The sequence below is a fragment of the Amblyomma mixtum genome, chromosome 10, assembly GCF_055824585.1.
Source record: "Amblyomma mixtum isolate Tamu chromosome 10, ASM5582458v1, whole genome shotgun sequence".
Taxonomy (NCBI): domain Eukaryota; kingdom Metazoa; phylum Arthropoda; class Arachnida; order Ixodida; family Ixodidae; genus Amblyomma; species Amblyomma mixtum.
Window position 1 is genome coordinate 19,336,448 of NC_143021.1, and position 23,013 is coordinate 19,359,460.

General features: G+C 47.4%; 1 protein-coding gene and 1 pseudogene across 1 annotated transcript in view; one reads left to right on the forward strand and one right to left on the reverse strand.

Annotated features, from left to right (window-relative positions):
- LOC149325282 (uncharacterized) overlaps window positions 1–9,779 on the forward strand; it is a 28,177-nt gene extending 18,398 nt beyond the window's left edge. Inside the window, exons 4-6 of the mRNA XM_089563699.1 lie at window positions 5,673–6,081; window positions 6,658–7,010; window positions 9,184–9,779. Of these exons, the coding sequence (XP_089419825.1) occupies window positions 5,673–6,081; window positions 6,658–7,010; window positions 9,184–9,331 (910 nt within the window). The 3' untranslated portion in view covers window positions 9,332–9,779. The remainder of the gene's footprint in view (window positions 1–5,672; window positions 6,082–6,657; window positions 7,011–9,183) is intronic.
- LOC149325283 (uncharacterized) lies at window positions 1,003–3,297 on the reverse strand (annotated as a pseudogene).
- Window positions 9,780–23,013: the final 13,234 nt, after the last annotated feature.

Here is a 23,013-nt window from a genome sequence, read left to right on the forward strand (position 1 = left end):
GATTTCAACTGCACTAGCTAATTTTTGTTTTCTGTCGGGGTTAGTACCTTTGGACTTAATAGAGCGACGCAGCCTTTTCACTTTGCGTTTTGCATGAATGACCTCTCGCGTGATCCACGGGTCCTTTGCTTTAACGCGCTTGTTTTTTGAGGGGACATATCTGCATATACAGAAAAAAATTATTTCCTTGAACTGAAGCCAGAGGGAGTTTACATCTGAGCTTGCTTCAGATGCTGCTTCGGAAAACATCTGAAACTCGTGTGCAAGATGGGTTGATATACTAGCGTAGTCGGCTCTATTAAAATTACTTACAGTCGATTGGGAGGAGCGGGTTGTTATTAGAATATTGAGTGGTAGCTCGCAGACTGGTATACTGTGATCAGAAATTCCGTCGATTATGTCAAGCTTAGTCTGGTGTGTTGGGAAGTTCTCGCTTACAAGTATTAGGTAGAGAATGCTTTTTGCTGTGCCTAGTATGCGAGTTGGACGGGAGACTGTTTGATGTAGATTAAAATTCAGCATTAAATCAATGAATGCATCTGAGGCCGGATCAGTATGGTGCAAGGTATCCCAGTCAATATCCGGAAGGTTAAAATCGCCCATGACGATTAGTCTAGAGTTCCGTACGTGCACCTGCATATAATCGTCTACAGCACTCAAGCAATCATGTCCGGAAGAGGGGCTCCGATAAACACATCCCACGACAATGCTGACGCCATCACATAGAATCTTGCAAAACACTGCCTCTGCTCCCGGGATGTCCGGCAGAGGGATAAAGGAGAAGCGGTTCTTTATCAATAATGCAACGCCGCCACCCCGGGAAATCCGATCTTTACGCATCACAGAGTAGTTCGGAGGGAAGATTTCTTGACTACCAATATCACTCGAGAGCCACGTTTCTGTGACAGCCACAATATCTGGATCTTGGTCAATGAGGACAATTTCGAGTTGCTGTACTTTATTCACTACACTTTTAGCATTTATGTTCAATAATTTTTTTTTTTATTGTGCTCTTCGACGTGTCATTCGGGGGCTGGAGACGTTGTCGTTTTGGCTTTCTGGGGTAGTTGCTTTGTCGTTTTTTTTCCCAAACGGCACTTTCGCTGCGTTTTCACTGTCCCAGACAAATGCTTGACCATTAATGTACAATTTATTAAAGGAAAGGGACACTTTGTCGCCATTGTCCCGGTTAGGCTTCGCGCTGTCCCACAACTTTTTCCGAATATCGTTAATTTTCCGCGAGAAATCGCCAATGGACAGATCGAAATTTTTAAGCTTGAACCCTCGTTTCAGTATTGATTCTTTCTCTCTGTAGTTTAAAAGTTTCATAATAACAGGTCTAGTTTTGTTTTCAGCAGGCTGCCCCAAACGGTGGATACGCTCGATGGCCACTGCGTCGAGATCCAGTTTATCCTGAACAGTATCTTTATTTACCCTTTCTCTAAGTGTTTCCTTGGTCTCTTCCTCTCTCTCCGGTAGGCCATAGACAATTAAATTACATCTTCTGCTTCGGTTGTCCAAGTCGTCTATTCTTTCCTCTAACCTTTCTATGACTTCGCTCATCTTAGCGACCTGGTCCTGGCAGGAAGTGACCTGTTTCTCCAGTCTAGCAAGAGCATCGAGTTTATTGTCTATGTCCGCCAGCCGCTTCTGCTTTATTTCTTTTATGTCTGAGGCAATTTCTTGAAGCTGCGTAAGTATCTGAGCTGTGTCCGGTCCAGGATTGGCTTCGATATCAACCCCCCAACAATAGCAGCTTGCGCAAGCTTGCAGTAACATCAAACAACAGCCGCGGGCACGGCAGCACCAACAAGAATTGGTTGTTAGAGCGAATACAAACGCCGTAGCGTTTTCTCACCTGCACAAGAAACAAGAACGAATTTTCGGTGAACCGCATCCTGGTAGCGCTGCCGTGCCCAGTGGCCGCCGCGCGCGTGGGGTGGCAATATATAGCCCAGTCTGGTGGTGTCGCCACTTGTCCCAGGTGCATGTAGTGGTCTGCGCATGTGGTCGCTGATTGTAGAATCCATCGGTGATCCCATGTGGGCGCGTGTAGCTGGTCTGGTGGGCGTACGTCGGCAGTGTCTGATCCGTGAGTCATTCTTGAGGCAGCTGCATGCTTCTGTCACCGGCATGATCTAGCAGGGCCAAGAAAAGCTGCACAAGAAACAAGAACGGATTGTCGGTGAACCGCATCCTGGTAGCGCTGCCGTGCCCAGTGGCCGCCGCGCGCGTGGGGTGGCAATATATAGCCCAGTTTGGTGGTGTCGCCACTTGTCCCAGGTGCATGTAGTGGTCTGCGCATGTGGTCGCTGATTGTAGAATTCATCGGTGATCCCATGTGGGCGCGTGTAGCTGGTCTGGTGGGCGTACGTCGGCAGTGTCTGATCCGTGAGTCATTCTTGAGGCAGCTGCATGCTTCTGTCACCGGCATGATCTAGCAGGGCCAAGAAAAGCTGCACAAGAAACAAGAACGGATTGTCGGTGAACCGCATCCTGGTAGCGCTGCCGTGCCCAGTGGCCGCCGCGCGCGTGGGGTGGCAATATATAGCCCAGTTTGGTGGTGTCGCCACTTGTCCCAGGTGCATGTAGTGGTCTGCGCATGTGGTCGCTGATTGTAGAATTCATCGGTGATCCCATGTGGGCGCGTGTAGCTGGTCTGGTGGGCGTACGTCGGCAGTGTCTGATCCGTGAGTCATTCTTGAGGCAGCTGCATGCTTCTGTCACCGGCATGATCTAGCAGGGCCAAGAAAAGCTGCACAAGAAACAAGAACGGATTGTCGGTGAACCGCATCCTGGTAGCGCTGCCGTGCCCAGTGGCCGCCGCGCGCGTGGGGTGGCAATATATAGCCCAGTCTGGTGGTGTCGCCACTTGTCCCAGGTGCATGTAGTGGTCTGCGCAGGTGGTCGCTGATTGTAGAATCCATCGGTGATCCCATGTGGGCGCGTGTAGCTGGTCTGGTGGGCGTACGTCGGCAGTGTCTGATCCGTGAGTCATTCTTGAGGCAGCTGCATGCTTCTGTCACCGGCATGATCTAGCAGGGCCAAGAAAAGCTGCACAAGAAACAAGAACGGATTGTCGGTGAACCGCATCCTGGTAGCGCTGCCGTGCCCAGTGGCTGCCGCGCGCGTGGGGTGGCAATATATAGCCCAGTCTGGTGGTGTCGCCACTTGTCCCAGGTGCATGTAGTGGTCTGCGCATGTGGTCGCTGATTGTAGAATCGATCGGTGATCCCATGTGGGCGCGTGTAGCTGGTCTGGTGGGCGTACGTCGGCAGTGTCTGATCCGTGAGTCATTCTGGAGGCAGCTGCATGCTTCTGTCACCAGCACGATCTAGCAGGGCCAAGAAAAGCTGCACAAGAAACAAGAACGCATTGTCGGTGAACCGCATCCTGGTAGCGCTGCCGTGCGCAGTGGCCGCCGCGCGCGTGGGGTGGCAATATATAGCCCAGTTTGGTGGTGTCGCCACTTGTCCCAGATGCATGTAGTGGTCTGCGCATGTGGTCGCTGATTGTAGAATCGATCGGTGATCCCATGTGGGCGCGTGTAACTGGTCTGGTGGGCGTACGTCGGCAGTGTCTGATCCGTGAGTCATTCTTGAGGCAGCTGCATGCTTCTGTCACCGGCATGATCTAGCAGGGCCAAGAAAAGCTGCGCAAGAAACAAGAACGGATTGTCGGTGAACCGCATCCTGGTAGCGCTGCCGTGCCCAGTCACGGCAGCGCTACTGTGTATGTAAGGCCATTATATGTATCCTATCGCAATATCCGCTTGTATTTCAGCCAGTGTAATGCGTATGTAAACTCGCTGCTGTCAAAACCGCAACCTGACCTTGTCAAGCTATGTTCATAGCTTTTTCTCAGGATCGCCGTCAACATTGCACCAATGCTGAAAAAAAATATATTTGATTTGATTTCACTTAATGGAGGACTATGGGGGCTAGCTAATCATTCGTTATAAATATCTTCGAGTATTTTCACATGACTGTTCTACACCCTGATTCCGCAGTGCCTGCATAACTGCTGATGTTTTCACTGAGTCAAATGCTTTCTCGTAGTGAATGAACGCTATATATAGGGGTTGGTTATATTCTGCGCAGTTCTCTATCACCTGATTTATAGTGTGAATATGGTCTGTTGTCGAATGTTCTACATACATGCTGATTATTTATTTGCCTAGATTAGTTACATCGCAAAACGCTGGAGGTACTCCAGCAAGAAGTTCGTCTAAACCGTCTTGCAAGAAGTTTGAGACCTAGTGTTGAGGAGGCTCAATAACAGTTCGAAATTACTGCAGTTTTCTCATCCCTTGCAAATACAATTGAATATTTGGATTATATGAAAACAATTTTTTGTTTAATAGTTTATTCAGGCCTAAAGAAAAGCAATTCGTTGTTTTTTTAGTAATAAAAACGAATGCTTAGTTTTTTTCTACATGCATGTACTAAATTTTCCAGACACCAACAAAATGGGTAGAATATATCAAATGAATATAGAAGAGGTTCTGAAGTGAACACTGCAGCAATCGTCGCACAATCTTGTTTTTTCGAAGGTGTGTGAATACTAGGATGTCTAACAGTAGTGGCGAAATCTGTCTGCAAGAAAATAGCTGACGGCGTGCTAGCATGCTGACTATCTTTAGAAATGTTTTTCGCAGCGTTCGCTAGTTGGCATAAAGAAAGCACTAACTTTGCTATATTTACAATATGAGGGATTGTAAATTCATCTGCAAAGAAGAAATAATTGTAAAGTAGAGCACACACTGAGAGAAAGCTGCGAGCTCGTAATGCCTACATCTGTCACAAATGGCATTGTCTTGTACCTTTTCTGCTAATCCCACACCTTATGTAATACCCCGCGAGGTGTCTTTAAGGTACTAAAATGAAATGAAATGGAACTTTGAGCAACGCTCCTCAAAGGATTAGGAACTGCTTCATTGAGAAAGTGTTGCGGGCTTTGGGCAAACCATGCGAAATTTCACTTGGCACTGGCCCTTACGGAAACTTTGAACTTCTCGCTTCAGGCAGTGCAGCTTTTACTCCATGTTTACCTCACAATGGTCATGTCCTAAATGTGTGCATTTGATGGCGTACATATTTGCGGTGTTCCAGAATTTTCAAGTGTCGCTCTACAACTGTTCGAGCGCGCGCTAGCCAAGATGCTGCCATGTTTTGCCATGCTGTACTTTATAGGGCTCAGCATGCCTTTCCCGGTCTCTCAGTAGAGCAAATGACTGGTGTTAGCGCCTAAACTAACGAGACACTGCGCAATCGGAATTGGCCTCTATGGACAGATCAGCGGATTCTAACGACAAAGAGACCACTTTTACTCAAAATGCAGCTTTTAAGATGGAAAAGGCTGAACAATGAAACAAAGGTATCGGCCATCAGACGGAAATTTCGCGTCAACTGTTGGGCGTAAATAGCTTTTACGGCGAGCATCCCGTATACTAGGCTACACCGCTATTGACTTAAAAACGGAGATCATGGCGTGCTCTTCGGTGTAGATTCCGCGAGATTTTAATGTGATTTTCTCTGAAATAAATGCGTCTTTTGGTGTCGGACAACCACCGGCACACCTAGAAAGTGAACCAATTTTCCCTAAAGAAGATAATTGGATGACATTATCGTCACTGTACCTTTAAAACCCACGCCAACCTTTCCTCCCTACAGCCGCCACAAGCCGACCTGTTTCTCGGAATCGTGCCTGCTGTCGGCACCGGGCAGCAGCGTACTGCACAACCCGGCGGCGCAGCGCCTCCTCTTCTCGCGCCGCAAGTCGAACAGCGCAGGCGACTCCCGTGGCCCGGGCGGCTGCGCCGTCTGTCCGGGTCACTGCTCGACTCCCTCCGTAGCCGGAAGCCACGTGATCAGCCGAGGACCCATGTCGTCCTCTGCGGCAGGCAGGGCGGTGCCTCCGCTGCCCCGCTGCTTCCTGTCCTGCAACGGGCTGCAGCAGTCGCTGGACGACCCGCGAGGCGATCTGGGCAGAAGTTCGTGCAGCCTGGCTGCCGACGGCGCCGCCCTCTGCTGGCCACCCGTCACAATCCTGGACCGTTCGGAGCCCAGCCTCGAGCTTCAGGTGCAGTACGGTATTACTGCTTTGGTGCGCTCCTGGGTGGTCTTCATCGGAAGTTGAAATGACGTCTTTGCTAACGCAGAGCAGCGAACAGCAACAGTATTAAATAATTAAGGAAGTATCATTGCATACAGCCGGGTTGGATGACGGCACGCGCGGAGCCCCTGCTCTAGATTTACTGTATATGCTACCAACCTTTGCTAGCATATGCAGTAACTCCTCGCGCCACCATCGGTCGCCATCTATGAGCGAGCGGCGGTATTCTCGTTTGCCCGGTTATGCCGACGGCGAGGCTGCTTAACCCACGTACGCTTAAGAGCTGCGCTTTACAAACTATGTTACGAGAGCAGGAAAGGCGGACTCACCGTCTTATACACGGTGGGCATCTAAACAGCCCCAACGGTGCATTTTTCAGTGGTTGCAGCGGCCAGCATCTCAGTGGTCGGGCCAGCATCTAGCCTTCCTGCCTCTGGTATTGATTTTTGATTCACAAATCCCTAAAGTGCCAAATTCACAGCGTGAAACTAACCTGGTCGAAGGTGCGGCTGCAACATAAGCGCGGTGTTTTGTCACCCGCAGGTCATCTCATTAAACGCTCTAAGTGCGCCGGCGGCATCGGTACACACGGGGAGGCGCTCCAGCGCACCCGCGCTGGTTGTCAGTCCGGGTCGTAGCCCCGTGGATGCGTCGCTGGCGGAAGCGTCTTCGCCGCACATGCACTCGGAGGGAGGTGAGCCGGCGGTGGCGCCGGCCACCATGGCACGCAGCGTCACCCAGGACTGGGCCTCCAAGCTGGGCGAGCAGCTGGCCAACGACTCGTACGGCTTCAACCTGGACATCTCGCAGTCTTCGCTGCCCGCCGTGCTCTCCACGGCGTCCGGAGCCGTGGACACCGAGCAGCACAGAGCTAGCAGGCAGAGCCGGCTGCGCAGGTCGGTGGCGCATGTCATAACAAGAAGGGAAGCTCCAGGGTTTCCTAAATTAATGACTGCTAGCTAATTAAACTACGGAGAAGCGGCACAAAGAAAGAGGAGAAAAACTACAGTTGAAGTGAACTTTACTGCGCGCCCATATGAAAAATCTACGCTGCACCACGCACTCGCAGCCGCCCACACAAAACACCTGTGTCAGCGCCCCTTAACGCACTGCATGCAGCTACAGCAACATAAGTTTTTTCTTTGACAGCGCTAAGGACGGGACGCAGTCGCACATGCTCTGGTGGTTGGTGGAGTATATACATTACGTGCTTGAATGCAGTAAAGATCAGTTCATGCGTAATGTTTTGCCGGTTTGTTGTGTCACGCATGCGTCTTTTAACCCCTAAAAATAATGAAGTTAGGAAGCAAGTGGCAACTAGCCCAACCTAAACAAAAGCCCTTGAGACTTACAAGGTGTCGGCTAGTCGCTTCTCTAACGGTGGCCAAGGGGAAGATATCCTAGGTTTGTCGGGGAAGTACGCAGGGGAAGTAGTCTCAGTTGTATTTGTTAGCTTCTTCATTGTGTAAGGAATTCGGGAGCACCTAAGAATTCTGGACTTCATTTTCCCTCAGGGACCAAATGTTACAGGTGTAGAGTCCTGTGTTAGCAGTCCTACTACATTAGAGAGGCCACCGTAAGCCCCACATGACAACAGCGAGAGCACACTGTGCTGTCCGGGCCACACCGTCAGGTGGCCCGGAAACGCACGGGAGGCGTATGGTGCATTACGATTTCCAATCCTCGCAAGAATGTTTAAATAGCACGAACTGATGGGAGAGTTAGTTTTGTATGATGGTGGCGTAACACGGCAACAACACGACCATAGAAGAACTCTGTTCTTAGGACTTGTGCCATTGCGGTATTACGCCGCCGCCAAGAACGCTGTCAGTACTTCGGCCCGTAGGCGAGCGAAGGGCAAAATATTCCTTGGCATGCACTATTGTCGACGAGTGAGGAAGGCAGCAGGCGGCGCAATATCGCAAAAGAGTCACTGACAGGCCCCGCCCACGCATGGCGCTCTCAGTGCGCTGTCGTGATGAACTGACTGGGTAAGGTCCCGCAGTCTTCGTGTGTACACGCCATCTCACAAGTCGTTTGCAGCACTGTCAGCGGTACAGCTATCTCGTCCGTTACGGGTTACAGGAACACAACGAATAGTTCCTCAAATGTTTAAATAGTAGTGAACTATTTTGGAGACGTTTATTGTCGTAATTGCAAAGGTGATTTTTTTCCCCAAGCACAGGGAGCGTTTCGTTCACTGGTTAAATTAGCAAAGAAAGTCCGCACGAACATGGCACTGCATAGGCCTGCCGTGAAGTGGTTCCCCGCCTTTCGTAAACATGGCGTTTGCCGAGTCTCCTGCGCGTAGCAGCTGGACACAGTGCTCTTCCCTTTCCAGAGGTGGAGCCACCAGTCACGGGGTGAGGAGTGGAAGAACACGGTTCGCAACGCACGCCGTTTTGATTGGTTTAAATTGCCGTAGCATCCAGAGTTCTGCAAACTACTTTTGAGATGCTGACGTTGTGACTTTTTGCCGAAGCACCTTTTGAAGCTGGAACACGGAGAACTAAGAAGCGTTTCCATGTTTTTGTGGCAAGCGCCTCCTTTCGATGTTTTTCATGAGTCAGGCGTGCAGGTCAAATTAGTTTAGAAGAACGTCAATTTGGGGTAGATGGTGCATTATTTTGAGACAGAAATGGTAATAACGCTACAGCAAGACGTACACAAGAAAGACTGACCCGTTCTTGACGTTCTTCTACACCATCTGTCGGAAACCCAGGGCCTTTTTGTGATTGACCACCTGTCTTCTCAACTTCTGTCTGAAAATAATGCACCATCTAGCCCAAATTGACGTTCTTCTAAAGCATCTGTCGAAAACCCAGGGCCCTTTTATGATTGACCACCCGTCATCTTCTCAACTTAGCGCATGTCCTGTATCAGTCTTTCTTGTTTACGTCTTGCTGTAGCGCTATTACCATTTCTGTCTCAAAAAAGGTCATATTAGGCTGTCAGTGGAATAGCGTGGCGGCAGCTGTCGCCGAATAGGGTCATTTGGAGATCATTGCTGTCCTGCACTGGACGTAGTTGGGATGACGATGAAAATGGAATTCGCCTGGCTTTCGGCAGGAACATATCGGAGTCTCTGCGGCGCGAGCTGGCCGACTCTTGGCGCTGCAGCGGAACGCTGCCGTCGTCGCGGCTGCTGCTCCAGCCTCCAGCGTTCCTGGCGCCCGAACACCTCGGCTCCGCTCCGCCGTCGCCAGGGAGCGACTGAGCACCCGTGGCTGCGCGTCTTGTGCCAGCCAGTGAAGCCCAAACGGAAGAGCAGACGCTGAAGCGCTGAGCCCAGACCTCTGTACTGTGAAGGGCCTGACGTAATTTAGTGGACAGTTGTGCGACTGTGCGCGCGCTATCGCGATGGGAAGACGCGAGACACGAGGTCCATGGCCGGCGGTCGTTATGGTAGCTTTTTCTACCTGAATTTGCGCTCTTGATGTCGGTTCAGTGTGCACATTGACCTACGTGAAACATACCATGCTGCAAGTGCCTGGGTCTCTGTCTGTTCACCGCGCAGTTCACGCAGGCTTTTGATTTGTGCTTTTAACCTAGAATGAATTGTTGCCGCGGCAGTCTGCAAGTGTTGTTTGCTTTGAAGCATGATTTGTGTTAAGTGTTTCATGTGCTATTTTAATTTTACTATTCAGTCTTGCGAAAACAGACGGAAAAGAGCACCTATATTTAACCGAATATAATGATGAGCAGTGCTTACATGAGTCGATAACAGCTTTACAACTACGCGTTGGTGACATTTTGGGCAGAGTTATGGAGAACTAATTCTCTTTTGAACATGCATACATACTATCTGCTGGTAAACATTCAGTAAGTGAACCGTGTGCTCGTGTCGAGAAAGGGAATAATTCGTTCAAATTTCTTTCTTCTGCGATGACATTACACTACTAAGCCAGGCTTTGTTGCCTGTTTAGATGAAGGGGATCTCGGCATCAGTACGCCGTCTGGCTTTTTATCCGAAGTGCCATTATTATGCGCCAGAAACTCAAAAAATATTTGTGATATATATGAAGCGCGTCATCTTGCTGTAGAATGTACCCAGCAGTTAAGCTTTATTTCGTATTGTAATTTCTGGCCATTTGCTATTCACACTGAATAAATTATTTCTTTGCGTACTTTAGTTTTTTAAGTCGGTAGACGGCTGAGTCAATATTGCTTGTCAGTGGCAACATTGGGCATACTGACAACATTACTTTCTTGCTGTGTTTGTCTGCGCTGCGGATGGTACGATACGAGTGAGAGCTGCAGAAGGGCAATGAATCAACGCCCCCGCCCCACCGGACCGAACAGTTTCTTTTAAATAGCGGCGCGTCATCATATTGTTTTTTCACCGAAGAGAATGTTGTATGTGATTAGGACCTCTTACCCTCCTCCCCACCTCTAGGTGCACGCTAATCCATCGTTGCGCTTAAGTACCGAACAACGTCCTTGGAAGCGCCTTTCAGCGTCGTTCAATGCTCCGTGGTAGCAACTATGCAGTTTTCGCGTTTTCAATGCCTTAGCATAGAAAGCTCACCCTCAACAAAAAGTGTCCGGTCTCCGGCGACGCAGTGTTCCATCCACTTGCCACCTGCTCCGACTGGTACGCCGATGGCAAGTGGCAAAGTGTAGAGAGTGACACTGCCTCTCCACTTATAGGGGAGAGAAGAGAGAGACAGGTAACAAGGGGAAGACGTAATGCTAACCTTTTGTTATCGCATACCGATAATGAAGCGCCCATTTAATATTTGTTCGTGGTCTTGTGAGCGGAGCCATCAGTACTTCTGTTAGCTCTCGCATCATGCTGTTGCTGTGAGGAGGGAAAACTTCTTTTGAGCCCCGTAAAGTTGAGAGAACTTTTTTGCTTGAAAAGTGAAATGCTATTTACAACTCTAAATAATATGAAACAACATGAGCACTACTTGCGTAAAATGCGAGTGCAGTACGCTCTAAATGACGCATTAAAAGACTCAAATGAAAGATGCACTGAAAGCAATGTCATATTTGAAAAGTTACTTGATCAGTGCAAGTCTTCTGGAGTAATTTGGGATCCACAGATGGCCAGTGACAATGCAGGCGCGCATTTAGCGACTGGTGCCTCATATCTAGACTGGAGTGTGCGCGAGCAGCCATCCTGACGAAGCGCCGCATCCTCTACTCTTTGCGGTTTTCCACTGTTAGTTACACTTTCTTGTGGCGGGGCAGGATCCACTGTGCATTCTGGTGAAGCAACAGTTCATGGTGATATTGCCCTAACTACGCACAAGACAGGATGGAGGCCTCTCCCCCTGACGTCCACCGCCTGTCCTGTCAGGTCGCTCTGTGTGCGTTTGAAATAGTGCCGCTGAATCACTTTTCAGATTAACTCTTTCCTGCACCGTCTGTGGCTCCTCATCTCCGCAAACAACCTAATCTCATCTGCCTACATTTGTCTTCTGTCGGAATTACCTCCGCTGAAGGAATAAACCATGGCTCATATTTTCTTCAGACCTCACGCCCTGCCAATCAAGATTTCTTCGTTATTTCGGCTCAATTTAAAGCCGATGAAGTTTTGAGAAGAGGCGTACAAAGAATTTACGATGGCCCCTAACAACATAGCTGCTCGTGTCTACGATCATTAGAATTCGTCGCATCCCACGTCACGAACAAGATGATAAGGCCAGATTAATTTTTGTTAAAAATGGCTAGTCGCAGTCATATTCTCCCGCACGAGTTAAACACCTTTGTCTCAAGTCACCATGCTGTTTCACTGAAATGCCTTCACCTAAACGTTCGCTCGCTGTACAGCAAAGAAACCGACATAAATGACTTCATCACTGGTTTTAATATTTTGTTTGATGCAGTCCTGCCTGCTTAGTGAAACTTGTTAAAACAATTAAAACAATGCCCAAATTGTTGAAACAAATAAATTGTAAAAATGCACCATACCACAAGTTTATTAAGACCAAGGATCCCAGCGTATTAAAGGAATATAAATCATTTAGAAACAAACTGAACAGAAAAATAAAAGTGCATAGGAAATTCTGTTTTCATGCCGAATTTGACAGCTGTTCGAATAAACTTGATATGTTATGGCAGAAGCTAAATACCCTCTTGAATCGTCGCCGGTCATCTCCGCGTGTAGAAAAGCTACGGCTTGGTGGCATAGAAATATCGGGAAGTGCTCTAGCAAATACGTTTAACGATTATTTTGTGGGCTACTCCAATAGTTGTGCATCGACTGATATTCCGACATTACTGCCTGATAGAAATCAATTTTCACTTTTTTTCGCCCTTTTACGGAACTTGAGGTATAGTCAGTTTTCCTTTCACTCAAAAATAGCTCAAGTTGCGACGTAGAAGGCATGCAGCTCCGGCCAATCAAATATGTGCTCGATATTCTTTCTCCATATCTCACTTGTATCTTTAATATGTTGTTGGCGAGCGCTATCTTTCCGAGGAGGATGCAGATTGCAAGAGTTTCGGTCCTGTTTAAGAAAGGTGACGTAAACGATATTAAAAATTACAGGCCTATTTCCATTTTACCGGTGCTATCCAAGGGATTAGAGAAGCTAATACATATGCAAATGTTTAATTTTTTCGATAAGCATAATCTTATTTCCTCTGCCCAGTTTGGATTTAGAAAACGCCGATCGACGGAATTAGCACTACTTGAGCAAAAAGAATTTATTCTGTCGCAGTTTGACAACAAGAATTTTGTGCTCGGCCTTTACATAGATATCACTAAAGCATTTGATTGCGTCCATCATTCCATATTACTTGAAAAGCTTGAGACTTACGGCGTTTGAGGACACAGTCAAAATCTCATAAAATCGTACCTAGATCATCGTCATCAGTATGTACAAATAGAGAACTGCCGTTCAGATTTGAAACAAATCAACACAGGTGTTCCTCAAGGCAGTATTCTTGGCCCGTTCCTTTTTATAGTCTATATAAATGACTTAGTTCATGTCTACAGAGATGCAAAATACATTTTATACGCTGATGACGCTAGTATATTTTTTTCATCACCTGAACCTAGTAGCCTTCAGAATAAAGCCAACTCTGCTCTAAGATCCCTTCATAAATGGTCCGCAGCAAACAGTCTACAAATTAATACAAAAAAGACAAAAGCCGTAATTTTCAGGCCGAAATCGAAGCAAATAAACAGCAGTCTAATCACCCTTCTTTACGAGAAGGAAAAATCAAAATAGATAGCAGTGTTAAAATACTTGGAGTTATCTTCACACAGAATATGCTTTGGGATGCGCACATTGAATCTGTTTCAGGGAAGCTATCTCGTGTTGTTGGTATGACGGCGCGAAACAGAGCTATATTACCTTTCAATATAAAGCTTCTTATTTACAATACTCTCTTTTTTTCTTCTTTGTATTATTGTGTATTGGTATGGGGTACCACGGCACGTACAAATCTTGAAAGAATACATATACTGCAAAAAAAAAAATTGTTCGAGCACTTTTTAATGTACCGTATCATTCCCATACTTCAGAGCTATTTTCTAAAGCAAACATGATACGCGTGTTTAATCTTTATAACTATAAGTTAAGTCTGGCTTTCAAACGGGAGGTGAAAGAAAATCTCAAGTTTTTTCATGAATTATCAGATCTCGATAAAAACACACATTCCTACACCACCCGTTACACAGAACCGTGGAAGGTGGTCACTGCGCGGGTAAATTATTCCAGGCAAAAAGTGTCATACACACTGCCAACCCTTTCAAATTCATTCCACAAATCAGGTATAAATTTGCATACAATTTCTGCACGAACCCTACGCAAACATTTCATTAACAATCCTTGCTTACAATAACAACTAAAAGTGTTATCTTGCCTTTTGTTATTTACCTCTTGTGACTATCAAGTGTGCGTGCATTAATTTTGAATATTGTGCTTTCTGCGAGTTTTTTTTTTGTTGTTGTTCTATCGCTGCCTGCTTTGTAGGGAGGCTGCGGGCTTCAGTCAAGTCGCTTGTTGTCAAGCGGATTTTATCCGCAGTATTCCCCATCACTGATGGAAATAAACAAGTTATTATTATGTTCCGGCACCTTTGAGCATAAACAAACAACTATTACAAATCATCGATGCAACGCACACGGACCTTGACAACCAACCCCGTTGGAGGTATGGAAGTAGCGACTGGGTTGTTCTTTTCTCTCGCTGTGCTTTCGGTCGTGTATTGCTCTACAGTGTGCTAGGTTTTTTCTTTTATTCGGGATGTTTGCCATGAAGCATAATGAGAAAGGGTGAGAAAGAAGAACGAGTGTAAACAATTCTCTCGTAAAAAGTGGCAAAAGTTGTGAACGTGTTCCCGCTTGTTTTTCTCCTGTAGGCAATTCTACTATGAGCGCAGTTTATATTTAACATGGTTTGTTTTGACTTACATTAAGTTCCATTGCATGGGCTTGCGGCTTTGTCAAGGGGTCGAAATTGTATAGTGTGTTCATAATGGAGCGAACACGCGCTCTAATTCCTCCGTGTTCTCTAATTCCCCCGGAGTCTCACTCGGGCACGAGCGGCTCGTGCAGGAGGATTCGGCCAGGAGCGGCTCTGACTCCTTCTGTGCGTCATCGGTGGCGTGACAAACGTTTCGAAGTGACTGACAAGCGTCCCCATTGTGGTGCTGCGCCAGACCAGTGTGACGAAAAACACTTGCTGTGGACTTGCCCGGCTACAGCCTCCGTGAGACGACGCTTCCTAAAGAAGGCAGGCCTGCGATGGGACGTTGCAGGCGATTCTCGAAAGTGGATTCATGATATTCGCTTTATCATGAACTTTTGCCACTTTTTAAGCGAGGCTTGTTTACACTCCTTAATATAGGTTTGATTTATGGGGTTTAACGTCCCAAAGCGACTAAGGCTATGAGAGACGCCGTAGTGGAGGGCTCCGGAAATTTCGACCACCTGGGGTTCTTTAACGTGCACTGACATCGCACAGTACACGGGCCTCGAATTTCTCCTCCAAAGAAATTCAGCCGCCGCGGCCGGGATCGAACCCGCGTCTTTTGGGTCAGCAGCCGAGCACCATAACCACTGAGCCACCGCGGCGGCACTCCTTAATATAACTTTCTTTCCCTTATGCATTATGTCTAATGGCAAACACCTCGAATAAAAAAAATAATGGAATGAAATAACTTTTTTGATTTCATAATTAATATTGTTATTGTTATTATAGCCATCGGAATTTATGTGCTGTTTAAGATATGACCGCCGGCGTCGTAGAATCTCGCAACCCAGAGCTCGCGCGGGCCTGCTGTCTAAGTAGGCCTGAGGAACACGAGTACCAGGATGGTAGCGGTGGCGACTGCCGGTGTCCTCAGTGGTCGTGTGGTAAAGGGGCCTGGGACTGGGTCCTACTGCGGAATTGTATGCTGCCGTTTTCACTGAGAAAGGGTGGAAGGCAATGTGCATTATTTAAGTATGAGCAGCAGGATGCAAAAAAGGAAACAGGAAAGACATTTTTGCGCCGGTACAGAACTCTGCATGCCTGCGTAGCGTGTGGAGAGTCCACCGCTCGATGTCTGCAGTGCATTCACCCTTTGATGCCCAAAATTTGACCTCGTTGTTTGGGTTGGACATTGGCCGTAGTGGGCTGCTTTTTGCGTCGTGTCTGGCTGCGTTTCAAGTATATGCTGTCTGGCGTTCTCGTTCCTGATGGTGAAGAGTGGCAGAGAAGCAACTGCGTTATGAGTGTACGTTAACATTGGTTGACCTGCGTGGTGGAACTGCAAGAGCACCGACTGCGACTGCCCAGAGCTCACGCGCGACATGGCGCCGCTGACTGCGAACAGTAGTGACTCACCAGTCATCCACGACGGTTTGTGATATCTATAGGTAAAAAAATATTTTTTAATGTTTTTGCTGAATCTGTTTTTTAGAGCCGCCGTGGTGGCTCAGTGGTTATGGCGCTCGGCTGCTGACCCGAAAGACAGGGGTTCGATCCCGGCAGCGGCAGTCGTATTTCTATAAGGCGAACCTCTAGAGGCCCATTTACTGCGCCATTTAAAGAACCCCAGGTGGCCGAAATTTCCGGAGCCCTTCACTACGGCGTCCCTTAGAGCCTGAGTCGCTTTGGAACGTTAAACCCCCATAAACCAGTATACCTTTTAGATCTATTATCCAAACAGCGACGTTTCCAGGGTAATGGGTAGGCAATCTCCCTCTCCACCACCGAACTTCCCCCTAGGGTCAGGCAAAATACTTTATAGCGACCGTTTTACAAGGGCCGTGTGGTCGACCTGGAGAAATGACAAGAAAGAAGGAAGTAGAGTTGCTCTCCCTGCCGTTGCTGTGAGTCGTTTCGTTCGCCGTCCAGTTTCCGCCTGCCTCGGCGTCTTGCGCTCGTTATGCTTGGCCGCTGGCGTCGAGAATAGCGCCATATTTCGCGGCCGCGTCGTGGTTCGCGTCGGTGCCCACTTTCAGGAGAGGAGGGGCAGCACCAGCGGCGAAGGAGCCGCCTTGCTCATTGCGGTGAGGCTAGCAAGGACCTGCTCCCTCCGTCCTCCGCGGAGCGCATCGAAGATGACGAAAAATTTGGCATTCCGCAATTTACAGGGCAGACGCGAAGATTACAACACGTTTGGTGTTGTCACATTACAGAGAACCGCCACGTTAAGGCGACATAAAAATGTGATTGTCTTTGCTGCATATCGCGGCTCAAAGGGACTATGCAGTAAATTAATTGCGATTAGGTAAAGCAGACGAGAGATAGGCATTCCATCACTTGTCACCACAGCGCAAGAATTTTTGAGCTAGTATCAATAACAACGAAGTTATAGGCGATTAAAAATCGCGCTCCTCCTCTCCTTCCCCAACTCGTACGCGCGGGGCACCAAGAAAAAATAAAGAAAACAGCTCTGGTACTGGGCCCCGCCCATGAATACGTCATTCACTGACGTTCGGTTTGCGACTTCCGGTTGTCGCACCCAGCACCCCAGCACACGGTGCCCCAGCAGCAGCGTCGGCAGCGTCTCTCCTCGCCTTCCTGGATTGCGGCGCGCGTCGGGTTTCTTTGCCTGTCACTGCGACAAGGGCGAGTTGTTCCCGAACTTCCGAGAGAAAGAGGCGGCAGAGGTAAATTGAAAACATATGCACGAAGGCAATGCCTTGGCTCGCGCTTGCCAGAGGGGGTCGCGCAGCGGCTCGAGCAGACGATTTTCGCGGCTACCGGAAGCGTGCCCGTGACGGCGTGGCTGTCGTGGCTCCAGCGAATGACAGCGTGGGGTGACCTGCCGACGTCACGGGACTAGTGACGTCTATTTTCCCGATTTTGATTTTTCGAAGTCGGTTACAACGAAGACGCCAATCGGCCCGCGAATGTTAAAAAACGCGGTTTTAAAAATTCATAATAAATTGCCGGCTCAGTTCCGAAGACTCATACTTGGTGTGAATGCTTCTTAGCATCATTTCTAAGCATTGAAAACATTTACAAGCGACTTTTAATTCACTGCATAGTCCCTTGAAGTTCTCACGTTGTATGACAGTGGATGGCGGATCGATCTAAATGCATTATGCTGAAATCAGAGTAGCCAAGAGACCGCTCCGGGCAGAAGCGGATTGACTGTGGACTGGGCTATAAGCAAATCTGTTATTGTAAGGTATGACTGTGTTACCTTTAAGAATTTCAGGCTGTTGGATTAATTCTCAGTGGTGTGCAGTCAATATTCGCATTTCTGGGAGGCAACACAAATAGGTATGCTGCCTAGCACGTGCAGCTAGAGCTGCTGCGGGCGGTGGTGTTAGGTGTCGTGGCAGCAAAGATGGAGCGCCGTGGCTGTCGCGTTGTGTTCTCATAATGGCATCATGCGGATATGCATAAAAGTTGCTTTTTCTAAGCAGCTCAAAACAGCAGGTGTGTTGAAGACTTCAATTCGGACTTGCACTTTTAACTGCAAATGCACAAAAAATGTCGAGTACAGAAAGGCAGTGCTTCGTTTGGTGCCGAGTGCTATGATTAATAGCTTATCTCTGGAATGCAGTTGCTGAAATTCGGGAAGAATGCTTTGGCGTAGATTCATGCTTGTGTCGTGTTTCTATAGAACGGTTAAAACTAATGTAAGTAGCAGCATTCATGTTGAATGCTTTACAAATTAATTGATGTAAAAACTTGAGTCTATGCACTGTTACGTGACTTGATAATGTGTCGAAGCCTGCGCTGCAAAGCAGCTCCTCGGGAGAGTCACTGCGCCGGTATCTGGTAGATAAAGCGAACCACTTTCCATTGAACTGATTCGAGCGATTACCTGAAGCAGCGCACTTCGTAGCATGCTTGCCTCTGGGTTTCTACTCTAGATAGCCCCAGCTTTAACCTGTTTTAGCGTCGAATAGTTGGAGCTCAGTCTGTGAAGGCGCACTGCACGCGTTTCGGCCGTCGCCGACGGACGGGTGCCCAGTACAGCGTAGCCGGGTGGCCGCTTCTCTGCCGCCACCGTTTGAATCCCTCAACGATTCGATAATTCGCGTCCGCTTGACAAAGCGCCCGTCATATAATTCGATCTAGTGCTAAAGCGGCTGCGTGTCAGCAGAGGTGGCCGCGGGGCACAAATAATGGTTTGAGGCCCGCCACTGCCGCTCTTTTTTTTTTTATTTATTTCCTCAAAGGTCTCGGTTGAGACATTAGATGAGGGAGTGGACGGTATCTGGCAAACAATGGTAAAAAATGTTAAGATGAAAGGTTGGCGATGCTCCGCTTGAATTCTAGTGGGTTGATGATAATGGCAACTTCGGTGGGCAGGTCATTCCAGTCTCGTGCAGTACGCTGAAAAAATGACTGCTGAAATGTCACAGTATGGGCTTGTAGGGGATACACTGCGTTACTGTGGCTGAACCGGGCGATGCGGTGGGCTCTTTTTATGTAGGGGTTATCAAGAGGCAAGGAATGGAAAAATTTATGAAAAAGGTTAAGAAGTGCTATCTTACGGTGCGAGGCTAGGGGGGGCGAGTTAATTAGAGCTTTTAGTGCTGAGATGCTTGAGTGGTAGGAATAATTAGATAGAATGAATCGCGTTGCGCGGTTCTGAAGCAATTCGAGGGCGTTAGTAAGATTATTGTGGTGCGGATCAAAAATAGCGTTAGCATACTCAAGCTTGGGTCGCACAAAGGTTTGAAAAGCAAGCTGTTTAATAGGGGGAGGAGCGAGTGAAAGGTTACGGCGTAAATAGCCTAGAGCACAATTAGCAGAATTTATTATGTGGTTAATATGACAGGTCCAAGCTAGGTCACGCGAGATATGCACACCAAGATATTTGAATGATTCGGATGTTCCAATCTGCAGGTTATTAATATTATAATTAGGCACTACGTAATTACGACGACGGTGAATGGACATTAACACGGTTTTAGAAATATTTAATGACATGAGCCATGTTTTACACCAGTCCTGTATGCGAATAAGGTCAGTTTGTAATGCGAAATGGTCGTTGGAGTTAGTAATTCCACGGTAAGCGACACAGTCATCGGCAAAGAGTCGGATATGAGATGGAATGTTACACGGTAGGTCATTAATATATATCAAGAAAAGGAGGGTCCCGAGTACCGTTCCTTGCGGTACCCCCGACAGCACAGGTGTTAGGGATGAAGAGTGTGAATTGGCATATACGAACTGCTGGCGGTTAGATAAAAACCCTCGAATCCAGTTCAGAACACATGGATGAATATTAAGGCGCAGTAACTTTTGTAAGAGACGACCATGGGGGACCTTATCGAACGCGTTTTCGAATTCTAAAAACGCTGCATTAGTCGGGATATTACGATCAAGGTTTAAATGTAAGTCGTGCAGGGAGAATGCCAGTTGGGTGTCACAGGAATGATTCTTGTGAAAACCATGCTGGCTTGAGTGAAAAAAATGAACGGACGATAGGAAGTTAGCAATATGCGAGTATAAAACATGCTCCATTATTTTGCAATAAATGCTTGTTATGGAAATCGGGCGGTAGTTACTCGGCGATGATCGGCTACCTTTCTTGAAGACTGGGATGACCTTGCCCACCTGCCAGTCACGTGGAATTGAACCGGTGTTCAGGGATTCCTGGAATATGAACGATAAGAACAGGCTACACGTATGTTTAGTATTTTTCAGCACTTTGGCGTTGATACCGTCCACTCCAGTAGATGACGAGTTGTTCACCTTGACTATGCCGATGGGATGAAATGGGATATTTTGCATGAGCGGGTGCGTAAAATATGGTGGATCTGGAAGATTGTCAAGGGGCTCATTAGTAAAGACCGAACTGAATGCTGTGTTAAGAACATCTGCAACCTCAGTGTCAGGAATAGGAGATCCAGAGCTACTGTTAAGTGAAATCTCATGACATTGATTAGGGCTAATGGTTTTCCAAAATCGTTTTGGGTTAGTCTGTAGCATAGCTGGTAAAGTAGTAGAAAAAAACTTGCGTTTAGTCTGAGCGGTTAACTTGTCGTATTCTTTTGCGACAGCATGATACTTCTGCCATGGGGAAGAAGAGTTGGACAGCTTGGCCGACCGGAATAGGCGCTTTTTCTTATTATTGAGTCGTTTGAGTGATACATTAAACCATGGTGATGTTATTCTTTCTGTTATAGTAACGGTTGGAATGTAAAGACTTATAAGCCGATCCATCTCTGTTTCGAAAAGTAACCAGTTCGACTCGAGAGAATGTAGTGGAAAGTTAGCAGCGAAGGCGTCGAAGTAGTCTGATAATTCACAGTTCATGCTGGCATAGTCTCCTTTATCATAAAGCGTAAGTGTTTTGTTATTTTTTGTTTCTTTAGTACGTTGGAATAAAAAGAAGTATGTATCGACAAATGATCGCTGAGACCGCGCAACAAGGTGATAGGAGTAAAATTATCAGGATGCGTTGTTAATACGAGATCTAGAACGTTGGACGAGTGGTCAGTAAAGCGTGTGGGATCAGTGACGAGTTGAGTTAAGCCAAAAGTCATACACGTGTTTAAGAAATCGCTAGCCGGGCTGCTTTTCGGTAATGTAGCGGCGGGATTAGACCAATCTATTGTAGGAAAATTAAAATCACCGAAGAGAAGGATAGGACAAAGTGGATATGTTTTAGTTAACACATTTAAGGCATCATGAAATAAGGGGGTGAAATAACTGTCAGCATTAGGAGGGCGGTAACAAATACCAATGAGGATGGGCGGATGTGTAGTAGTGCATCGAAGCCAAATCATTTTCAGTTGTGAAGGGAGGTTAACAAATCAACAATGCAGATCCCGTTTAGTGGCGATCAATACACCCCCACCGCGCGAATGATCGGGTCTATCCTTCCGGAATAGCCGCCGCGGTGGCTCAGCGGTTATGGTGCTCGGCTGGTGACCCAAAAGACGCGGGTTCGATCCCGGCCGCGGCGGCTAGAATTTCTTTGGAGGAGAAATTCTAGAGGCCCGTGTACTGTGCGATGTCAGTGCACGTTAAAGAACCCCAGGTAGTCGAAATTTCCGGAGCCCTCCACTACGGCGTCTCTCATAGCCTCAGTCGCTCTGGGACGTTAAACCCCATAAACCAAACCTTCCGGAATATGTCAAAATCTGAGAGAAATGGAAGAATCTCAGAATCGTGAACGGATGCGTTAAGCCATGTTTCAGTTAGTAGTAAGATATCGCATGAAGATGAACCTGTTAAACTGCACAATGAATCGCGCTTGGGAACAACACTTCGAATGTCAGCAAGCAGAAATGATAAAGGGTGACGATTCGGCGAACGGGGTTCACAATATGGTTTTAATGGTGGCTAGAAGCTGTCCTCGACGACTTGGTTAGAAACATGGTCGAAATGGTATGATTTTTCACTTGTGACAAGCTTTTCATTGCGCAACTTGTATCGCAGTTTTCGAGTCTTTCCAAATTCGATGAGGCGTTTCTGGGCAAGGCGCGTGCTGAGAGCGAGATCTTGAGCAACCGCATATCCTGTATCTATGAATTTCCGAGCGGAAGACAGGACTTGCTCTTTGTCTTTAAAGTGAGCAAATCTCACAATTATAGGCCTGCACCTACCAGTTTGGAAAGTCCCAATGCGATGTGCACGCTCAATGTCGCGTGGCTCTAACTGGATGTCTAAATACTCATTAATATGTCCAATGATGATATTCTCAGAATCTGACCATGTTTCTTTATCTTTATCTTCAAGGCTATAGAAAACAAGGTTGTTTCGTCTGGACCGATTTTCTGCATCATTTACCCGGGCAGACATAGCATTTATCTGCGCCGTGTTAGCAACTATAGGTCCGTCACGCAAGAACCTGAAGCGTGTGCATCACTCTTCCGTTTCTATAGAAACGGATTTGTGTTCACGGAGGTTGCCAGTTTTGTGCAGCAGCGAAGCGTTCAGTTGGCTAAAGCTGCAAGATCCCGGTGATTCTTTCGGGCTTTCCTTTAACGGAACTCCCAGAGCTTAGGGAGAACGTTTGGAAACAAAGTGGCATACTGTACACGACTAATTTATTATACTTTCTCGCAAAGATACTTCAGCAGCTTCATATGACTACCTTCACGTCGTTGTGCTCGTGAGAAGAAAGAGAGAAAGGAATTTTAATGAGGGAAAGGTGGAGAGGTCGGCCGGTGGTAACATGGCCCTGGCCTGCTACTCCACAAAAAAAAAAAAGAACTCCAAGCCGTCCACGAGCTTCTTACTTAAGAGCCGCTCCCAGCGCTCTCTAAAGACCGAGCAACTTTTCGACAGCGATTAACACAGCTGTCAAGGGTCAACATGAGCGGCGGCGCGCTAGAGAGGCCAGATGCACCAAACGAGCTTTCGTCACCGTTCACTGTTATCCCCGAAAAACCAAGGGAAATAAAAGAAAAGGCACCGATGATGACAAAACTGGAACCTGAGGACAGCGAAGCAGGCCAATCAGACGACACTGCCGATGAAAAGGACCTCTTGACTAGTTTGTTTTCGTTACTTATCAGCATGAAGATACTAG